Genomic DNA, 22,088 nt, shown 5'->3' with positions numbered 1-22,088 from the left:
GTCGAGGTGAAAAGAGCATCCTGCGAGGAGTCAACTCGCAGGAGCCCCAGGTTGGGTCCTTTCCCAGGAAGGCCGCCTGGGCAGACTCGCGGGTCCCGCCCCAGGTCCCGCCCTGGCTCCGACCAGAGCATCAGGTGGGGCCTAGGGCACGGGAGTGCGAGGCTGAGGCGGTCTCTTCCTGGACCTGACCGGCGGCAAGTAGCCTGTCGACACTCTGCTCGGTGGTCCCAGCGCATTTGCAGCCTCGGACGGGGTGGAGGCGGCTTGGTCGGGGATACCCCTAAGGCGCACGCAGCACCCCACTGTCCTCACCATGGAACTGGTTTCCTAGCGCGCGGGGGCCCAGCCACAACCACCCCGGCTCGGCCCCAGCCTCCCAGAGACCCGCGCACCGGCCCCTGGCCCCCCAGGCACTACCCTCCCGTACCCCCAACTCGCGGACTACAAGTCCCAGCAGCCCTCGCAGCTTGCACCTCCCGCCTCGCCGCGGAGACCCCCGGCCGTCCAAGTGGGGCTCGGGCTGCGCTCGTGGCGGGGCCGGGCGGGGAGGCCGGTCCCGCGGGCGGGGGCGGGGGCGGCTCCGCGACTTCTCCCGCCGCCGCCGCCAAGGGGAGTTTCCAGGAAGTGGCCATATTGGATCCATTCAGCCGCAGCCGCCCGGGCGGAGCGCGTCCCGCAGCCGGCTGGTCCCCGTCGCGGCCCGGGTGCTCGCCCCGGCCCGCCCGCCCGGTGCGGAGCTAGCCATGGCGGCCACTGACCTGGAGCGCTTCTCGGTGAGGGCCCTGCCGGGCCGCGGCGCGCGCGAGAGGCGCGGGGCGCTGGGAAGGGGCCGCCCTGCAGCTGGCGGGGGGCGCCGGGCGGGCTGTCAGCTCGGGGACACCCGAACGAGCTCTTCGAGGCGCTAGCGCGGGGTCCCGGGGCGTCGGGAGGGGGCGTCCACTTTGGGCGCACGAGAGACAGATCCCCTTCGCGGGAAGGAGCAAATAAATACCTGCCTGGTTCGGACCAGGTGCGAGGACAGACTGGGGGCCCAGGAGCCGCGGAGGCCGGGGAGGGGGGGCGGGGGGGATCCAGGATCCTCCGGACCCCCACATCTCCCGGGGTGTTTCTGCACTGATTGCGGGGGGAGATTCCTAGCCGCGCAGGTGCTGTTGGATGGGCACAGACTGTGAAGATGAAACCCCAAAGGATCCTAGGGAGTCTTTCAAATGAGTTGCAGACTTGGATCCCGAAGACCTTGGGCCTTCTTTGCCTTCCCCTCCACTCCTCTCCCATCCCCACTCCCCGCCTAAGCTCTCAGATCCCGGGTGCGATTCCAGGCAGGTCCCACCTCAGTGGTCCGGTCTGAGGCAGCCATTCCCCCAGGAACCAGCGATTCTGGATACAGCCCAGTGGATGTTTGTTTGGGCCCCAGTCGGAATGCGTTCTGCAGGGCTCTCGGTTCGGGTGGTCCCTGCAGGGGTCTCTATAGGGCTGAGCCCACCAATAGCCAACTTTCTAAAGGTGTTTATAATTCACCTGGGGGAGGGGAGCCTTTTGGGGATTGTGTCTGCCTGTCCTCTGGTGTCTGAGGCTGGATCTGGGTGTGTCTGAGAGGCTGGGCTGTGACAGTGAAGGAAGCTGTGTCCTCTTGCCAGCATGTGAGGCCCTGGTCGGCGGGAAGGGGGAGGGAGGGCCCAGGGCTGTTGAGGGGGAGGGGGAAATGTTGACTATGTGACCGATAAGGAATTGGTTCTGGGGCTAAATAAGGGAGTCAGGACTTATGTAATTAATGCTATAAATACTGTCATCTGAATTAGTGTATGTAAATTTTCCCTTTAATCTGAAAATACATTTGTTGGTCTACTTTGGAAATATGCATAACTGAAGCAGGAGCTCTTGGTTTCATAATTCTAGACTGAGGTGTTTTATTCCCATTGAGGAAAGGGCGCTGTGTCAGTTAAGTAAGTTTAAATACAGGAGGAGTGGAATCAGAGGTTTACCTCACCCCTGCACTATAAATTGAAATTTATGTACCCAAGGAGGGCAGTCTCTGAATCCTAAGAGACCTGCTGATGAGCTGGAGGCCAAGAGATCTGGCAGTGTTTGTGCATCTGTGCATGTGTGTCTGTGTACATTTTCTGTGTCCAGCTGACCAGAAAGTTATGTCTGAGTCTTGTCTGTGGTCAGAGGTTACCCTAACAGTTGGTCTTGCTGGTGGGAGCGGTATGCAGAGTAACTAGAATCAGAATGTCTGATATGAATCTTAGGCTACTACTTATTGGCCATGTGACCTTGAGAAAATTATTTAACCCCTCAGTGTTCTCATCTATATAATGGGATGAAAATATTACCTTCCTCCTCGGGTTATTGGGCAGATTCAGCAAGAGAATCCTGGTGAAGTACGTAGAGCAAGGTCTGGCATGTGATAAGGACATAATAAATGACACATGATACCTAGTGTCCATGTGGAAGTAGAAACTGGTCCTCTGTATAGGAAGGCAGCAGAAAATGAGTTTGCTCCGTTCCATGGTCCCCTCCCTAGGGCTCCTGTCACTGCACACCCAGAGATTGTCCTCAGAATTGAGCTGAGGGAGTTGATTGCACTTCCAGGAGGTGGAATGGAAAAGGCCTTTCCCTCAGATTCCCATGCTGGCATTTCTGTGAGGATTTCGGGTATTATCTCCATGGTGGGCCAAGGCACAGAGACAGGACTGACTCAGGTATGTATGGCTGTCCAGGAGCCTTGGTGACTATGTCATGTTAAGCTGGCTGGGTGGACGCCTTCCACACCCTCCATGCTCTGAGCCGGCAGCCTCCTGGGAGGACTTGTATGGGGTTGAATTTGGGTGGAGACCTTGGGTGGGGTTTGGCCTGAATTTCAGAGTCTGGACTCCATTCTGCTCTCCTGGCTTGTCATCCTGGGAAAATCATTTCTTTCTCTATCTTGCTATAAAATGGACCCAACCATACTAATATTCTTCAAAGAGTTTGTGGAAGGTTAATTGCAGTCTGTGGCATGTTTGGAGATCTGTTTAGATGTCTCCCAGTCTCAGGGTTGATTTTGGTGTTAAGCATTGACCATGAGGCTATGATTTGATTGAGCTTTGGCAGGTCTACACTGCCTCCCAGCCCCCACCCCAGGCTGGCTTGGTGGTCAGCCCAGCCCTGGAGGGCCTGGGAACTGTCCCGTTCTGGAGCTTAGATGAGCATCCGGAGTTTGTACTTCAAGGTCATTATGTGCTGGGTTCCTATTGCCCACATAGCATGATATAAACAGGATCAGTAGCCTTTACATCTTGTCTAGCCCTGCTCAATCCTAGGTCAACCACGGGGTTAGGGTTGACATCTCCTGGACATGTATGTCTGGGACAGCGCTCTGGGGAGTTTCTGTTGCCTCTTGCTGTCCTTGAGCAGTCCAACTCCTGTCCACTCTTGTTCTGCTCCTCCTCCTTCCTAGGTCCCAGACTCCTTAATGGGTTCCAGACTTTACTGCACCCATGGCCATCTCCTGTGTTCCTTCTGTCAGAATCTCATGTGGCAGGGCTGAAACTCCAGGGCAAGGGAGGCTTTAGAGCTGGGGGAATGCGGAGCTATGAGGGGGAGAGGGAAGAAGCGTGAGCATGGCAGCCTCATGCCTGGCATTCCTCCCAGCCAGTCATCCCCCCCCAACCCCCCCCCCCGCCATCTCTGCTTTATCCCCAGCACCATCTGTCACTTCCGTTGTCACCCCTGTAATCTTGACACTTCTCCAAGAAGCAGGCTATCCAATGAGTGCCTCTTCCCTCCCTGAATCAAAAGCTGGTGGGAAGGGGTGTGGGAGGCAACCCTCTCACGCAGTAGGGCTGTGTCATGGACTGGTATCTCCCTGTCCTGTAAAAATGGCCAGGAACCTCCTTGCTGAGCCATTCTGAGAGAGAAATGAGAGCACAGCAAGGAATGTCTGTGAAGCTCTCAGTGCCCTGGTGGTGTCGAGAGATCATCAGTGAACACCACCTGCAAGGCTGCAGCTCTGTCCCACCACCCTCATGGGCAGCGGGCCTTGCTATGGATGTCAACTCTAGGAAGGTCTGCCTGGGATCTTGTTTGGAATGGGTCAGAGCAGGGAGGCTGGTGGGAAGGCACTGGTGATGCAAGGGAGCACATGATAAGGGGCTGACTAAGCTTGGAACAGAGAAGGTGGCAAGAAGGAGCCTAATTATAGTGCCAACAAGATGAGAAAATGGATGGAGGCCCTGACCCAGGGCCTGACTTTTGTGAAAAGCTTTGGGTGGCATAGAGGGCTCTGGATGTTTTGTGCCCATCAGGTTGTTGATACCAGCAGCCTGTGGTTGGGTGAGGATGGCAGTCTCTGGCCATTGGCAAGTTTGGACCTGAGACCCAATCCCAGCACCCAAGTAAACCCTTGAGATGACAGAGAAGGTAAAGCCCTCTGAATTTGGGGCCCTAAGATGGGTTAGGTGGAGGTGCGTACTGGGGCATTAACTACCATGAATGTCTCTGTGGCTCGGGTCCAGCTACTGGAAGAGAGCAACTGCAGGATGACAGAGCAAAGGGCCTGAGGGCTAACTGGCTTCCGTGTGTCCCCTGCAGCCTCTGCAGCCTTCCTGCCCCTGTGCTTCCAACACGGGTCTTGAGATCCCCAGGCATGGCTCGCAAGGCTCAAACTTTGCCAGACAACCCGATGTGAAGCTGTGTAGGTCAGGAGGGAGACACAGGCACATGGGGAAAGGATATTTTCTAAGGGCAGTTTGCCATCATGATAGAGCTGGAGTGTTCTTTGCTGGGACCATCTGTATCCTCAGGACTCACATGAGGAACCATGGTTGGGAAGAGGTGGTGGAGAACAGGGCAAGGGACATCTTGGCTGTAACTTCACTTTTTTTTTTAAAGATATCTGATTTTATTTATTTATTTATTTTTAATCTGTTTTGTTTTGTTTTGTTTTTTTGGGAGAGGGAGAACATGAGCAGGGGAGGGGCAGAGAGAGGGAGAGAGAGAATCCCAAGCAGGCTCCACACTGTCAGCATGGAGCCTGATGTGGGACTCGATCTCATGAATGATGAGATCATGACCTGAACCAAAATCAAGAGTCAGATGCTTAGCCCACTGAGTCACCCAGGCACTACCCTGTAACTTCACTTTAATTGCCCTGGGTGGTCTTGAGGCAATTAGATATTCTCGTCCTTAGAGCACATGGCTTCCAGGCAGTTCTTGGCCCCTATGCTGGAGGACACATTAGAGGGATAGAACCAGGGGAGGAGGGAATCAGGGTCTATTTCAGATCATAGTTTCAAACTATTCTTTGAGGGGCCTCCTAGGTCTGGGATCCCTGGGGCCTGGGGTTCAGAAGGACCATTGGGTATGGACTCAAGTCCACTTTCCAGACCCGGTTGTGGGGCCAGGGTGCAAGCCTGATACTTAACCTGGTGCTGGCATGAATGGAGCAAGTGACAGACAATTATAATACAGCAGCCCTGAGTATCCACTGGCCATTGTTGGTGCCCTTGCATTTCTCTGCCCCTTCCCAGCACCGGCATCCATCCTGGGATTGGAGAGGGGGAGGGTCATGTTTGCTGTCCCCATTCCCCCTTCTAAGGGTGGGGTCTCATTCACTTGGGAACATAGTCTGTTTCCTTCCAGTGATAATCCAGATCAGTTATGGCTTCCCAACTGCAAAGCAGTGGGAGCTGTTGCTGGAGTCCCTGAGCCAAATGGGACAGTATGAACTCATGAGTTTCCAGTAGCTTCTGAGGCCCAGAGTGTCTCTCCTATCTGCTCCATGGTAGGATGGACCCCTCCTTCTCAGATAGCACAACACAGTCTAAGCAGGTATGTGTCCTAGGCTTGGAGCGAGCTGGTTGGGCCCAGAAGTTGGTAACTTCTTATGGCTTCTTGGAAATCTGATTTTGTCATGAGAAGTATGCAACAAATTATCCCATATTACTAAGCAGTGGCCCTGGCTTTCTATTTGCATGAAGAGGGAGGAAAGTGCCTGTTAGTGAGACAGGAAAGCTGAGAGAATGGAGTATAGGGGTGGCCTTAGGCTCCTGGGAGTAGTTTTGCACCCAAAGTCCCTTCACTTCCCAGGATGCAGGAGCGGGTGACTGGCCTTTTGAGAGTGACGGTGGCCTCCTCCTGGGGCCTACCTACCTTGGTGCTGTTATTGCCACCGTGCTGCTTGGTCTATGCTTATGTCTTCTCCCAGGTTTTTTTTCTTTTTAAATGTTTATTTATCTATTTTGAGAGAGAGAATGCATGAGCAGGGAGGGGCAGAGGTGAAGAGAGAGAGAGAGAGAAAGAGAGAGAGAGAGAGAGAGAAAGAGAGAGAGAATCCCAAGCAGTCTCCACACTCAGCACAGAGCCTGATGTGGGGCTTGATCCCATGACCCAGGGATCATGACCTGAGCTGAAATTAAAAGTCAGTCTTAATGACTGACTGAGCCACCCAGGCACCTCTCCTCCCCAGGTTTTTTTGCTGTGTTAGGAGAGAGATGCTTTTGTTCCTAGGTATTCCCTTGATTGTGGATAGGTGTATCTTGCCTCTATCCTTCCCTTCTGGCCCAGGATAGCAACATTCCTACCCCCTGCCCTCCTGCACACATCCCTTTGGTTATTTCCCGTAACCTTTGACCTGGGCTTAGAGGCTTGCTGTGGAATCCTGGGATGTGAGCCTAAGCCTTTCCTGGGAAAATTCCTAGGATTCCTCTCAGACTCAAGGACAGTTGTGCTATGACCACGGGTTCTGGCCAGCAGCCTCTGCTCTGGCTATTTAAGGCCCAGGCTGCTTAGAGTAGCTAGAGCTGTGGATTGGATAGTCTGTGCCAGGAACATGGGTGGGGAAGGCTCCCAGTGGCACAATGACTCGTGGGTCCATTGCTCAACAATTAATAGGGCTTCCCTAGGGCTGGAGCTCTCCTGGCAAGTGGGCTTCCTGTTTGCCTAGCAGGGTGCTTAGGCCAGTGGGTTCTAGGCCTAGGAGCCTGGGGGAGAAAACTGTACGAAGACCGAGGCACCAGAGAACTCTGTGGAAGGCCTAGGATGGGGAGCTCTTCTTTGTCCAGGATTCAGGAGTCAGGTACACTTCCAGTGGGCTACCGTTTCTCTTCCCATCCCAAAGACCAGCCTAGTTTGGGAGGTTTGATCTCAGGGTTCTTTATCCACTCACAGCTTCTTTGGCTCTGTTGGTTCACACATTCAGCAGATTTCCAATTTCTTCTGGATAAAATCCTGTTTTTGTGTGGGCAAGCCATCAGACATGGTTTCTCCCCCAAACCCACCTCTCTTCATGGTGAAAGAAGTATCTCCTTTTGGCTGGCATTTAGGGCTGCTCCAGAAAGCTCGGAGCGAGCGTTTCCTGGTCAGGAAGATGACGTCCTAGTTATCCACTGGGCTGTATAACAAAATGCCATTCTCTACTTTGTTCTGGACGGTCGGGCATGGAGGAATGCAGCCGGCCTGAGCAGTTATTATTTTGGTTGTTGTCTTTGATGTGCCAAAGAAATGATGACACAGAAGCCTGGGGCCTGGCTCAGGAGCCAAAAGCTTGTTAGTGATTAGAGAGGGGATAATGGTCCTGTGGAGTTTCCCATTGTGTATGTAGGGCTCAGAGCTGCCAACTCTGTTCTGGAGCTTTGAGGATAGTTGGAGCCCCCTGAGCCAGCAGGCCAGGGAGGTGAGTTGTCCAGCCGAAGGCCCCTCCGGCAGAGCTCTCTCCTGTGGAGCTCTCTCCTGCGGGTCTCCGTGCCCCAAGAATGGAGACACGAGTGTGTTGTCCTTCTACCTCACTCTCCTACCAGACGCGGCGTTGCAGACTGTCAGGCCACGGACCAGGTACACCCCTCAGACAGGTTGTGTTGGGCCCCGGTGGTGTGCTCGGTTTGTGTTGGTTGTCAACCTTTCAGAATTGGGGCGTTGCACGTAAAAATCTAGATTTGTGGATTCTCTGGAAAAATCGTTAAGATTTGGCAGCACTGGGCCTGCGTTCCCACAGTTGGCTGGAGTTGCAGAACCACGGCCATTGTGGACTGAGCACAGGCTCTGCAGTTTCCTGGCGCTCCTAACCTCTCCCTGAGGGACCCCACACTCAGCCAAGTCAGCAGGTCTTTCAGCCAGCAGGCCACGGAGTGATGTGGCTAGAAGCGTGGGTTTTGCAGTCATACTGTCTCCGTGCAGATCCTGGCTTCACCCTCCTGAGCACTGTGGTCATGGGCAAATGACTTCATCTCTTGGAGCCTCCATTGTCTCATCTGTCTGATGGAGGTGATATTACAGCCTACCTCATAGGGCTGATGTGTGGGCCAGATGACATTCAGAGTCATACATGGTAAGCTCTCGACAACTGTTAGTGCCATTGTTGTTATTCCTGTACTTTTTCCTCTTCACTCATTTACATTACCTGCCTGGCCTCTGTAGCCCTTTGAGTTTAAACTGCGTCAGATTGAGCCCCTGAGGTCTGGGATCTGGTGTCCTCATTTTTTCCTTGGCAGCCATCCCAGGGCCTGGCACACCTGGCAGGCAGGACTGGCACGTGTGTGCTGAGCGACTGAATGAAGGAGTCCGGGGGCCTTGTAAGAATAGGAGAGGTAGTGTAGTACGGTGGTTTAGGGCAAGGGCTTGGCTACTCTCAAATCCTGGCTCTGCTCCGACTCGTTTTCTGGTGTCTGTGCACCTCAGTTTCCTTACCTGTAAAATGGGAATTATAGTGGTGTCAGCCACACAGGGTGGAGAAGGGCTGTGTAGGAGACCGTAAACCATTTGGCTTAGTTCACACAGGGTGGTCCTCAGTCAGGTGTTGTGTCATCATTTGGCATTCATTCATTCCTTTGGTTGTAAACACTGAGACGTTTTACTTTCTACACTTTTTCCTTCCCTTCCTTACGCTCCTTGTTTTCTCTCTGTTCCTTTGCATTCTGAGTCTCACTTTGGAAACCCTAGCAGTCAAGATGTCCTCATTTGCAAGGACTGGATGGGCCCACTCAACTAGCTGAAGCAGTAAAGGGGAGATATGGCGGGGGGCAAAGGGAAAAGCTCAGAGGTAGAGCAGACACTGGCTTTCTGTTTTTTGTGATTTTCTTGGTGCTGCTGTCCTCTGAGTGGGCTTTAGTGTTATTCCAGCCCCCCTAATGGTTATAAGATGATCATAAAGGTTCATCCTGGGTCACCTGATTGTAACGTAGCCAGTCATGGGATCATGCTGATGATTGGCTCAGGACTATTAGGACCTACCTTTAGAGTTGGAGCTGAGGTCTTAGCTGCAAATTGCAGGGCATTTGTAGGGTCATCAGGCAGCCATTGGGAGATCTGCAATTTCTTTCTGATGTGTATTAACTGAGACATGCTGATGATGCTTTGGGGGCTGCTGGCTCCTCCTAGGCTGGGTCAGCAAAGACACCTGGTCCAGGCACTTGGTAGTGAGCAGCACACCTTGGATCACATGTTGTTGATTACACATATAGGATCAGAGAGGCTGGCATTAGTGAGAGTCACACTTCGGTAGAGTCAGGAAGTCAGATCTGTCTCCTGAGAAGGGGGAACAGCAATCTTCCCTCCTCAGGACCAGAGGCCACTCCTCTGTGTGTATGCATGTGTGTGTGCACACATGTCCTAGAGATCAATAGTCCCATGGTCCCTGAGGCTCTTGAGCAGGCATTGATTGCCTCAGCCCTGTGGTCCCTGGAGTGACAGAGTGCAGCCTGGACAGCACTCTGGGGATGAGCACCTCCCTGTACTCCACACACTTCTGCAGAGGGAGCAGTGTTGTGTGACTGAAGGCAGCCAGGGCCAGGTGAGTGAGGATAGGTGGACTTCTGCAAGAGCCCCCATCCGAGTGCTGCTCTGAGCCTTTGAAGCCTGGAACTGTGAGGAAGTGGGGGAAATGCAGAACCAGGATGGCCTCTGTCTCTGTGCAAGGACTATGTGGCCGAGTGTGCGCGCGCGTGTGGTTCCCAGACACAGCTGACGGGGTGGGTTTTGGCGGCAGGCTACAGGATGTTGGATTGCGTCCTGATTGTGTCACCCTTGGAAGAAGAGGATGAATAAACACATAGCCTTCTCTGCAAGCACAGCACGCCTTAAATTTTGGAGATTTTCTGTTTCGCCTGCAAAGAGAAATGCTCTAGACTCCCTGTTCTGTCCCCCATTTGATCCTTAAGCTGCCATGAGCAGGTGGAACTGAGACTAAATAATGAAGCTCTGTGTGAGGTGGGCAGATGCCCCTGATGCCACAGCAGTTGAAGACAGTGTTCAGTAGTTTATAAATGGCAGCATTGTCTAGCATGTTGGGCATCGTGGTGGGAGGGTGGGAAGAGCAGAAAGCCTGACCTCCCCCCGCCTGCAGCCAACCTCAGGGAGCTTATGGAAGAATTGGAGAACTGGGATGCATAAAGAAAGGACGACTAATAGTGCATGGAAATGGGGTCACAGCCAAGTGAGGGGTCTGGAATGTAGGTGTATAGAGCCAGGACAGAGCAGGTGCCGGGGAAAAGGGAGAGTGAGTTCTGGAGTCCTGGGAAGCGGACTCTGTTAGGAGAACAAATTCAGAGGTAACAGGCTGAGCCTGTGAGGAAGGCCTCAGACCGTGAGGGCCTAGGATGCCATGTGTGTGGGGTTTGGACCTGACCCAGCACATTCTATGCTCCATTAACTGTTTCTGATGTGGGCACCAGTGAGAGGAAGCTCCCTTTGGGGCCTCTTTGTTGGTTTATGTTTGCAGCCCTGGGGGCAACCTGGGCTTGAGTGCGGAGGTTGTGACACAATTTCCTGGGGACAGGGGATATGGAGAAAGGGTCAGCTGTAAGAGCAGAGGCTCTGCACGGAGAGCGTTATCAGAGAGCAGATTTAGGGGTAACCCCGACTTGTTTGAGGAGATAGTACCACTGCCCAGAGGGTCCATGTGGAGTCTAGGCTGCCATGGCACACACTTGGCTGTCATTGATAAAAGGCTAAAGTGACTAAGCAGGGGTGGGGATGCAGGGGGAACATTATTAGTCAAGGAGAGAGGGTGGAGTTTGTGTGCCAGGGGCTCTGGTGGGGAGAAAAGAATGGTTGGAGGGGTTCAGGCTAAGTCAACAGGCTGTAGCTATGAAGAAGTCAGAATGTGCTCAGGTGCTGAGGAGATCACTCTGCAGGAGGGTAGGCACCCAGCGTATCCATTGTTTGGTAGCCACACACTGTCTACTGATCAGTAGCTCCTAGGGCTGCCTCCATTTGGGCCTGTTTCCTCCCCTCTGGAGCTGTGGGCAGGATGGCAGGATGGTACTCACACTCACTGCCCTTCCCCGTCTTTGCTCTTTCTAATGGGCAGTCAGGGCAGAGGGGCTCAAGAATGGAGGAGACATGTTTCTGCCCAACTTGGAGCTGTTTGGTGCCAGCCCCCTAAGAGGGCCAAACCAGGGAAGGCTGAGCCTGGGAACCTTCCTTCGGAGGACGGCATTTTATCCCCATTCCCAGGGAAGCAGAGAAACTATCCGCACAAATTGGAGTCTGACTTTGACCCTCTGCTTCGGGTCCTGCTGGTTTCTTTTTATAGTGCTGTGGGCCAGCTCCAGTGGCCCTAGCTCACTCGGGACCTGCTGCCTGCCTCTCTCCTGAGGCCAGACCTCCATATTCTCATCCAGAATCCTTTGTCTAAACAACCAGGGCTGGAATGGGTGTGGGAGGGTGGTATGAGCCAGAGCCTAGAAATCCCTAGAGAACACTGCTGAGGCAGGAGGGATGGAGCCTCAGTCACAATGCCTCAGACACTAGCCCTGAGACCCAGTGGTGGGTGTGAGGGAGCACCAGTCCCTTTAGCGGGGCCCATTTGTGCACTCCATGCTTGGGTATATGACGAACAAGGGGGGCACATGGAGGATTGTGAGCCCAGCCCAATGAGGGAGGGCCCCCTGATGGAGAACAGGTGTGAGGGGGTCAGACCAGGCCTGCCTCTGCTTGAATCCTGCTTCAGTAGGAGTGTCTGTGAGGTCTGAGAGGGGGCTACAGGAACATACACACTCTCCAACCTTGGCCTCTTGAAATCTTTATTTAAGATGGGAGAACCATTTGGGGCCTCTTCCTGGGCAGGAGGACAGGTGAACCCTCAGGGATGGCAACCAGGATAGATGGTTCTCTGGGCCATCTGTGCTAGGAGATGCCCCAGGCCCAGGTATCGCTTGCCAGCCCAGGTAGAGAAGAGCCATGGGTGAAAGCCCTTTTCTAGGACAGGATCGGGGGCGCTGAGGCACATTGGGCTTCCTGTGTGGAAACTCGTCCTGGAGTTGGAGCTCTGGCAGACTCACACTGTGTCCTGAGATTTGCTGAGAATTCTGGCAAGGGCAGGGGTGGTGCGTGTCACTGGGGTTTAGCCTCTCCCCACGTGGCCCCTCTTCCCCGGTGGGCTCACTGCTTTGCCCTATTTCTCTCTTGGCAGAATGCAGAGCCAGAGCCCCGGAGCCTCTCCCTTGGTGGCCACGTGGGCTTCGATAGCCTCCCGGACCAGCTCGTCAGCAAGTCAGTCACACAGGGCTTCAGCTTTAATATCCTCTGCGTGGGTACGTGTCATAGTCTGGCCAGGGGGCAGCCTCAGACAGGGGATGGAGCTCTGTGCCCTGTCCACTTGTTGAGCTACAAGGGACCTCCTAGGCAGAGAGACACTTTGAGGGTCATGGCAAGGCACTGATTGGTGTCTCTGCCAGGGTCAAGGACAGATATTGGGGGCCTGACTCCAGTTGCCTCGAAGAGTGAACAAGATCAGGGCTGTGAAAGTGCTTTGTAAACTGAGAGTGTTTATCACAGAGGTTTAGATTGTGTGTTTATTTTTAAAACATTCACTCTTGTTCCTACTGTGTATTAAGAACACTATGGTAAACAAGATTGTCCCATTATAATACCATGCGAGAGCTCCGGCACGCATCTGAACAAATACAGCCCCAAACAGGGAGGCTCTGGGAGGTTCCATGGGTCTCAAGGCCAACGGTACAAAGAGCTCTGCCACACCTTCCGCAGGTGCCTAAGCCCTGGCATCTGGTGGGCTGTGGGTGCCCCTCGGGAAGCAGCCTGTCCTGAACCGGATAAAGCTAGCTGGAACAGGAGGCCACTTATGGCTTTAGACCCTGGCTCATGACCAGCCCCAGCCCAGGAACGATGGTGTGCAGAGCAGGTGATGGGTCCCATTGAGGCTAGCAGAGGCTAATGTCCAGTGGATCCCACAGCTGCCTGGCTCTGCCTCTTCCCCACACCCTGAGGAAACATTTCTCACATCCCACATAGCCATGGCTTATGTCCAAGTCAGCCTTTTGGCTTTTTCTTCCACACGTTTTTGAGGCCACCAAGAAGGGGTGGCTCCTCGGGATGGGACAGCGAGGGATGTAGTTGGAGGCCTGCCCCTCTCTTCTGTGTGGAGGCTGAGGTGCCCAAGCCCCACCCATCCTAGCCAGCAGCCAGGGACAGTCCTGTTTCTAAACTTCGACATCTCCTCCATTCCTTGCTCCCCAGGGGAGACTGGCATTGGCAAGTCCACGCTGATGAACACGCTCTTCAACACGACCTTCGAGACCGAGGAAGCCAGTCATCATGAGGAGTGTGTGCGCCTGCGGCCCCAGACCTACGACCTCCAAGAGAGCAACGTGCACCTCAAGCTGACCATCGTGGATGCTGTGGGCTTTGGGGATCAGATCAATAAGGATGAGAGGCAAGAGGCGGGAAGGGCGGCCCCGCCTACTCTCATCCCCGCCCCCCTCCCCCCATGGTGGGCTCAGTTCTAACGCTCTGCCCAAGCACCCTTAATTCCTAGCTGCTCCCACACTAATCGGCAAGCCCTCCACTCTATGGGGGGCCAGAGGAGGGCCTCTTGGGGAAGACCTGAGGTCCCAAGGACCCCTTTGGAGGTTAGGAGACAGGGTCAGCCACCTGTACTCAGACAGGGAACCCCAGACTGAAGCCGCTTGTCCCTACAGAGAGCAGGTTGGGGGCAGCCCGCGCCCTGTGGCTCAGTGCCTGCCTCAGGAGTGATGGAGCTGTCTCTAGTTACAGGCCCATAGTTGACTACATCGACGCGCAGTTTGAAAACTACCTGCAGGAGGAGCTGAAGATCCGCCGCTCACTCTTCGACTACCATGACACGAGGGTCCACGTCTGCCTTTACTTTATCACGCCCACTGGGCACTCCCTCAAGTCCCTGGATCTGGTGACCATGAAGAAACTAGACAGCAAGGTACACACCCTGCCCCCCAAACTTGTTCCATGGGCTTCATGGTCCTCCGCTGAGTTGGGGGCTGCAGTGTGACTGTCTACTGTGGTCCTCGGGGGCTCTGCTGCTTAGGGGCCTGCAGATAGCTCCTGGGCTTGGTCCTGTTTTCTCTTGCCTTTTCCCTACTGCTCCAGTGGGCCCTCATCACTCTGGGTTCTTTCTGTAGAGCTCTGTCTCCTTAGTCTGGTCCTGAGCCCCTTCCTTCTAGCTGAATTATTTCTTATTTAAAAACCAAAGCTGGGTTTGCCCAGAGGACTAGTTTTTAGGGCTAGATGGTGGTTTGAGGGAACCAGGGCTGTAAGAAGCCCCATAGTCAATTGGTACCACCCATTAGAAAGGCCCCAGGTGGCTGGGTTCAGGCTGGGGCTGCCCATGGGAGCAGCTCCATGTCTCTGGCCTTCTGCCTTTCTGCCTGGGGATGTGGCCTGGGCAGGGCTGTCCACAGTCAGGGAGAACTAACCTGCTGCCCCTCACCCCTCATCCTGGCAGGTGAACATTATTCCCATCATTGCCAAGGCTGACACCATCTCCAAGAGTGAGCTCCACAAGTTCAAGATCAAGATCATGGGCGAGCTGGTCAGCAATGGGGTTCAGATCTACCAGTTTCCCACTGATGATGAGGCTGTTGCCGAGATTAACGCAGTCATGAACGTGAGCATTGGGCACTGGCCTCAGGGCCAGAGGGGGCTTGGAGCCAGCATAGATCTGTGGCAGCCCCAGAGACTCTGGCTCCCTCAGGATTCCCCAGGATTTTCAGGATTCGGGAAAGACGGGTGGGTGGGCATCTGGAAGCCAGCCAGTCCTACGTCCTACGGCCAGGAGATGGGAGGAATTGGGTATTGGGCTGGTGCTGGGCCTTTCCCATGCTTAAGTTTCACAAGATAAGGATATAGGGCAGGAACTGAAACCTGTAGGAGTAAGCAGGTAAGATGCCAGCGCTTGGGAACATGGAGGAAAGCCAGGCTTGCAGGTCCTGTGAGGGAGCTTCTAATGGCCCCTAGGGAGCCCAAGGTCTGAAAGAACCCCTCAAATGTAAGGAAGATGGGGGTGCAGGTTCAGCCCGCTCTCCTATTTGGAGGCCTTAGGATACTTCTCCAAAAGAGAGCCAGGAAGCAAGCATCTGGCCACGCCTTGTTCAGGTGTGGCATCCCTTCCCTGGGGTCCAGGATAGTGAGGGAGGATCTGTCCATTAGTCTGTCCACCCAGTGCTCACCCATACTTGGGCTCCTTTCCAGGCGCACTTGCCCTTCGCTGTGGTAGGCAGCACTGAGGAGGTGAAGGTGGGGAACAAGCTGGTCCGAGCACGGCAGTACCCATGGGGAGTGGTGCAGGGTAAGTGACTAGAGGGAGCACATCCCCAGGTGGTGGGCCTAAACTCAGTCTCATGGCCTGTGTCCTCCCTTTGACTGTCCAGTGCCTGTGCTGCCAATGGAGTCGGCCTGGAACACTTGACTGCTGTTCCTGTGTCCTTTCCTCCCTGTGCCCACCTGTGTGTGTGTTCACCTGATGCCCCACGGGCCCTGTGCTTTCAGTGGAGAATGAGAACCACTGTGACTTTGTGAAGCTCCGGGAGATGTTGATCAGAGTGAACATGGAGGACCTCCGAGAACAGACCCACAGTCGGCACTACGAGCTGTACCGGCGCTGCAAGCTGGAGGAGATGGGTTTCCAGGACAGCGATGGTGACAGCCAGCCCTTCAGGTGACATCCTGCGTGGGGCGTGAACCCATCTCCACAGCCACGGCCAGACTTGCCATGCTGGCAGCTGTGCCTGGTGGGGGCGGGGGGGGGGTGTCTCATGAGCCAGGGGGAGGGGCGTGGGGACCCTGGCACCCCCACACCCCTCCTTTGCCCAAGTGATCCCCCTTCTCCGGCTCTGCCCCATCCCATCCCACTGCAATCCCACCCTTGGCCTCTTGTCTGTGCATCTCCACAGTCTGCAGGAGACTTACGAGGCCAAGCGCAAGGAGTTCCTGAGTGAGCTGCAGAGGAAGGAGGAAGAGATGAGGCAGATGTTCGTCAACAAAGTGAAGGAGACAGAGCTGGAGCTGAAGGAGAAGGAGAGGGAGGTACGTGTGGGCTCCAGGTCTGGGAGAGGCCAGGTGAGGGAGGGCGGGGCCTGGCCAGGCTCACAGGATGCCCCTGTTCCTCCTCTGCTCCCAGCTGCACGAGAAGTTTGAGCACCTCAAGCGGGTCCACCAGGAGGAGAAGCGCAAGGTGGAGGAGAAGCGCAGGGAGCTGGAGGAGGAGACTAGCGCCTTCAACCGCAGGAAGGCCGCGGTGGAGGCCCTGCAGTCCCAGGCCTTGCACGCCACCTCGCAGCAGCCTCTGAGGAAGGACAAGGACAAGAAGAAGTAGGTGGTGGGCCTCCTGCCCACGCTGGCTCTTGCTCCCTCCTGGGCACCCACTCTGTCCTACTCTTGGCTCCTTGAGTCTACTTTGGTTCTCGCCCATGCTCTGCCTAGTCACCATTTGGCTCTCAGTCCCACCCGCTTTCCCACTTCATTCTTGCCCTCCTTTCTTTTCTTCTCACTGGTGAGCTTGATATCTCAGGATACTGGGTATTTGTGCATGCTCTGTCTTGCACAGGTAACCCCTTGTTACCCCCCCACCCCACCCCGATTCTCTATTCCTCTCTCTCTCTCTGTCTCTCTCTTTCCTGGCTCTGTCTCAGGCTCTGTCTCTGTTTCTTTCTTCCTGTCCCCCTCTCTCTTTCTCTCTCTCTCCCCCTCCTGCCGCCCCCTCAGAGCTGGGATGGTGAAGCCCGGGCCACACAGGCCTAAAAGGGTATAGAGGTCTCAGGGAAGGTCTTTCAAGCCCAGAGAGGGGCAGGACCCGTGAATGTCCGCATTTCCAGATTCCAAAATCTGTGGTTTTTGCTTGGGCAGTGTGGTGCATCCCCCTCAGTCTCTACAGTGGATGTGGGACCTGCATTGGTTGGCAGGTGGATGCTTGAGCCCAGGCAGCACTGGCCCCCGGGCACTCTGCTCACTGCCTGGTGGAAGGAAGGACACCAGCTCCCTGAAGGGGCTCTGGGAGTCCTGCTCCAGAGAGGAGCTGCCCTTCAAGTAGAAGTTAGAGTTGGAAGAGAGAGGAGGACAGGAGGCTTCCAGCCTCCCGCAGTGCAGTGAACCTCTTGGCCAGGTGGGGGCAACTCCGAGTCATTTCGCCTCAGCCTTTTTCAAAGCCTCTTTCCACACTCTCAGCCAGAGTCCAGATGCCCTGGTTCCTAGGGGGTCTCCCTCCTCCACACTACTTCATTCAGTGTCCCGTACCTCATCACGCTGTGGGATCTCGTCCATCCCTGCTTCTCCCTGCCCCTGGCCTGGGTCAGATACCATCTTTTGCTTGTCAGCTGAGGAACTAAGCAGATGATTCCATTTTTGTCCTCATTCTCGAGTTTCTTGGACACTCATGTCTCCTTGGAATGTTTGGGAATGTGTGTGTTCAAGCCCTTCTTTCCCTGGTGGCAGTGGAGGCTTGTGGTTAAGGCCATGCAGCGGGTAGCCAGCCGTGGCTCTGGGATGCTGCTTGTGGCATCAGCACTCTCCCCGCCCCTAGTATTGCCATTCCCTAACACACATACACCCATGCACACAGTCTTACTCTCACTCCAGCCCTGTCACATGCACAGACTCAGGCACTTGTCATCCAACACACACAGCCCCCAGGGCACATAAGCACAGAGACATCTGAGGAAAAAAACCTTCTTGAGCTGCTCCCTGGGAGAGATGAGGGGGACAAAGCCAGGCATTTAGGAATGAATGCTAGTTCTTATTCCTAAGGCCTGTCCTCTGCTTTGGGACAGACCCTCCCCCTCCCTCCTTTCTATAGTCTCCCTCATCCTGCTTCCTGGTGTGTCCTACCCCATCTGCTGGCACTGTTGGCAGAGATAACCCCCTGCCTGTCCCCAGGGAGGACCCTAGCCCCACATTTCCCTCAACCATGTGAATTTGCTCTTTGCTTTGCGTTTGCTTCCAGCCCCAGCCCCATGTCCAGCTCTTGGCTTGGTGAGCCTTGGGGCTCTGTGAATTGGAATCTCTGTGGGTTTCAAGCTAGTGGCTAAGAATCCAGTTTCTCCTGGAAAGGGGTGTGTGGGTCTACGTCCCAGGTGTTGGCATCTAAAGAGACTGTGCCCTGCTCCCTGCCAGCTTGGTCTGGGCCATCTTGTTTCAGAAAAGACAGGCAGAATCTCCTAGGAGATAAACTATGGAGAAACTACTCAGACACTGAAGACACGGACGTGTGGCCAGGACAGGGCCAGGAGGTGGGGTGCAGGCTGGCTGCAAGGGCACCAGCACAGCTCTCGGGGTGAGAGTTCATCTGTGGTGTCGGGTCTCCCTGCCTTCCCAGTGTGGCCTGGGTCTGGCAAACAGGTCTTTTCTGCTTGCTGGACATGCCAGAAAGCTTCAGTCAGTTTGGCCTCCGGGAGAGACCTCTCCTCCCGTGCTGGCCTTGTGAGGCCAGGAGTTGGGTAGGTGAGGTGGCCTGGAGTGCCCCTTCCTCTTGTCCTGGTCAGGGGAATGGGGTATGTGAGGAGCGCTTTTGGGGTGGGGGGTGGTTTTTCATGACCACTGAGTTGGATTGCTTTGATTGGTTATACTTAGCCTTTAGATTTTAATCCATTTTCGCAAAATTACTTCCCAATCAGATCTTGACCCTCAGCCCGGAATGCCACAAACTAAAGCAAATTCTCTGCTTTGCTCGCCACAAATGCCAAACTGACTGCCCTTTCCCAGCAGCCAACTTGCTGTCTTTTGTTTCTGTTTGATTTGGTCGTCTGCGTATCTTTTAATGTGTCTGTTTTTGTTTTGTTTGTTTTATTTTTATTTTTCAGTTAACGCACGCACAGACTTACATGTCAAGAGCGGACTTTAGACTTTCATGTGTTAAGTTGCTTGAGTTACACCTTGTGACCCTTCTTCTCCCATAACATGGTGTGAGGACGGACTGGGAGCCGGTACAGACTCCAGTGTTTACAGCCTTGCTTTGTCCCCTACCCCCACCCCCAGGCTGCCCTGGGCCTGGTGGGCCACCCTCTCTATGCAAACACGTCAAAGCCATGAATGCTGGAATCCAAAACTGACAAGGTTTATTTTTTTCAGAGCCAGTGGCTGGTCTTCCATTTACAGTGTCACTATTCCTTGACGGAGCAGTTATGTGCCACTCTAGCGAAGGCCCCAGCCGGCGATGCTCGGCCTAATTGTTCAGCGTCAAGATGGCAACTCATGCGGTGCCCTAGGTGTGGCCGCGTGGTCTGGTATACATGCTGCAAAATTCGCTCGATTCCCCCTCAATTTAATTTTTCTAACCTAGAGCTTAATTTCAATAATAACTTTTAAGATACTTCTAAATTTTTATTTTGACACAAGCGTAAAGACAAATAATATCCTCTCCCGTTATTTTCATAAGTAACCCAGAGTCCCTCATTTTTTAAAAACTAAAAATATCTCTAAACCTTTCTTATGTATAAAGTATCCCTATAATATTTAGGGAGAGGTGGGTAATAAACATCCTGTGATGACAGTGTTTGGAATTTCTTTATGGATGAAAGTGGGACACGAAGGAGACCACATGCAGTGTTTTAAATGTGGACGTAAATGGAACAGCAGCCCAAAGCCGTTGTCTGTGTGCTCCACAGGTGCTACCCATACACAGGGACCACTCCACGTGTGTGTTAAGTGTTTGACTCCAACTAAGACCCCCCCCAAACCAATCCTGCATATTCCAAATGCAAAGAGTACTCTGCCGGGAAAAGGTCGTTTTTTTATCTCAAGGTCGTTGTTTTCTGTTTTCCTGGCCGACTCACAAAGCAAAGACACGAAGGTGTCTGATGTATGTGGACTATTTGAGAAAACACTACCAGCCAAGGAGCTTTCCCACCTCCACTGCGTTCTTCAGGGGATCATTGTGAGGAAGTACTGGCAGTATTGATTCTCCGATGTTCCTGTTGGTCTGCGAGCCACTGCGAGTATCAGGGCTGAGAATATGGTGTGATGAAATAGATAAAAAAATGAGTAGATGAAAGGATTTCATTTAATGTTGATGGAGCACTGTGCTAGATACAGTGTACTCAGAATAACACGCAGCCCTGCCCTCAGGCAGCTCACAGTCTAGTGCACTCCCTAGTCGGAAGCCTTGGGAAGTCGCGCTAATTTATTGTCGGATTGGTCGTTTGTTTTTCATGTCCTCTGTCCTCCTTCCCATTGCTGTTTCCCCCTTTCTGCCTTGGCCTGCTTTACTGATTTCCGGGACCAAGTCCTGGCTTCGTCCTGCCCTTCTGAGATGGGGCTCCATTCAGAGTGGGGAGGAGGGGTGAGCCGTGTGTGTGTCCCCAGAGGCACGGCAGGAAAAAGGCAGCCTTGTCCTCCTCACCAGGAGCAGAGAAGGTCTTACGGATGTCCAGAGTGCAACTGCTCGAAGTGTCATGCCGTGACCAGGGGTGGATCCAGATTGTAAGGGGCTTCAGTGTGGGCATTCAAAAGGCCAATCAGCGTATACCTAAGGCCCATGTGGACTGTCGGTGGCTTGACTTTAGGGGGATTATATGTGTGAGAGTGTATTCATTTTGGCTGAGGCATGACCTGTAAGATCACCTCTGTCAGCTAATGTATTTCTGAAGATGAGGCTCAGTGACCCAGAGGATTCGCTGGTTATATAAGAAACAGAGATTCCTGGTTCACGGGCCGATTTGGGGACTCTGGAGTGGACAGCTCCTGCCACCCATTCACCACAGCCTGTGGGCTGCAGCTCGGGCATACTGGAAGGTCGGAACTGTGGCTGGTTACCTTCCTATGGGTGCAGGGCTTCCCAGCATCTCTCAGGAGACCTGTCACTCTTAACACTTTCTGGGGTCTGAGCTGCTTCCACAGGTACCATCGGCTCTAGTGAGCCTTGCCACCCTTCTCTCCCTGGGCTATTTGTGTTTGTAAGTTTATCATCTTCAGCTGAGACCAAATTAATCCTTGATGCACAAAATGAGCTTAAAACGTGCCGTTATTTAACAAGCTACCCCGTCCGGGATGTGACCCTTGTAGTCAGGATCTGATTTGCCTCTCCTTTTCAGAATCATCTTTTAGCATTATTAGGACTGTCAGTGGGGTCATGCTGGCATTTATGATCATGTCTCTCATGAGCTACGTTGGTTTTGGGTAGAATCATATAATTTATTGTCCAAACTGAGACTTTTCAGATTGAAAGCAGGTCCTGTTAATAATCATGCCAGATCAACAGGTGTAAGCTGGAACGGTCTCAGGCAAACCGGCATGAATGGTTACCCTGGTGATGGGTAACCTGAATGGAGGTGGTTTGTAATTGTGCAGACTGACTGCATATATGTTTCCATGTGTCTGTGTGTGGGTGCTCGTTAAGTGGGGCTCATATTACTGGATAAGAGGCCCAAGGGAAGTGTGGCTTGCTCGTCTGTTACGTTAACATGCTTTTCTAAAACTGCTTCACCTGTTAATTCATTTACTCCTTCATACATTGACTGTTTTTGCTCCTTTCCATTCACTTTGTACTCTTTTTTTTTCCCCATTAAATTTTGCATTTATTTTGAGTTTTTGTGGTGTCTTTTTTGGGCAGTAGCTTTTCTGATTTAACATGTTTTCTAGCCTATTAATCTGCTACGACTGTGGTAAAACACAGCTTGTCTTTTCTGTGAACTTTGTGGGGTTGGCCAGCTTCTATAGGAGTTGTGTTTCAATAGTGACTCCTGCTGTGGGCATCTGTGAAAAGCTCTGGAATGGGTGTGGGATGGAGGAAAGAGTCATAGTTAGGAGAGAGCCTATGGTCCATCAATCTTCAGCGTGCGTGAATGGGTGCAGGCCACCAGAGAAGGGAAGGGCTGCCTTTTAAGAGTTTACATCCTTGTGGAAGAGGC

The 22,088-nt window shown here is 53.6% G+C and overlaps 1 protein-coding gene across 4 annotated transcripts; it reads left to right on the top strand.

Moving 5' to 3' along the window:
* The first annotated feature begins 611 nt into the window (after positions 1–611).
* SEPTIN8 (septin 8) lies at positions 612–21,764 on the top strand. 4 transcript variants are annotated; one of them, XM_053220885.1, is made up of 10 exons: positions 612–773; positions 12,389–12,509; positions 13,453–13,648; positions 13,984–14,170; positions 14,696–14,857; positions 15,442–15,538; positions 15,739–15,907; positions 16,143–16,275; positions 16,370–16,560; positions 19,044–21,764. In XM_053220885.1, exons 1-10 carry the CDS (start codon positions 744–746, stop codon positions 19,045–19,047), a joined length of 1,290 nt encoding a protein of 429 aa, XP_053076860.1. In that variant the 5' UTR covers positions 612–743; the 3' UTR covers positions 19,048–21,764. The 4 variants fall into 4 exon arrangements, with proteins under 4 accessions (XP_053076860.1, XP_014922872.3, XP_014922871.3 ...); XM_015067386.3 differs by lacking the exon at positions 612–773 and having other exon boundaries at positions 13,990–14,170; positions 19,312–21,764; XM_015067385.3 differs by lacking the exon at positions 612–773 and having other exon boundaries at positions 19,312–21,764.
* Positions 21,765–22,088: the final 324 nt, after the last annotated feature.

The sequence above is a fragment of the Acinonyx jubatus genome, chromosome A1, assembly GCF_027475565.1.
Source record: "Acinonyx jubatus isolate Ajub_Pintada_27869175 chromosome A1, VMU_Ajub_asm_v1.0, whole genome shotgun sequence".
In the NCBI taxonomy this organism is placed as follows: domain Eukaryota; kingdom Metazoa; phylum Chordata; class Mammalia; order Carnivora; family Felidae; genus Acinonyx; species Acinonyx jubatus.
This window is presented reverse-complemented; position numbering and strand designations above follow the sequence as displayed.

Excerpts from the sequence above, each read along its gene's own strand:
- SEPTIN8 (XM_053220885.1), top strand. The coding sequence starts at position 744 with ATGGCGGCCACTGACCTGGAGCGCTTCTCG. Across the intron at positions 13,649-13,983 it reads CAGATCAATAAGGATGAGAG|TTACAGGCCCATAGTTGACT; the intron begins GCAAGAGGCGGG and ends AGCTGTCTCTAG. Across the intron at positions 16,276-16,369 it reads TGAAGGAGAAGGAGAGGGAG|CTGCACGAGAAGTTTGAGCA; the intron begins GTACGTGTGGGC and ends CTCTGCTCCCAG.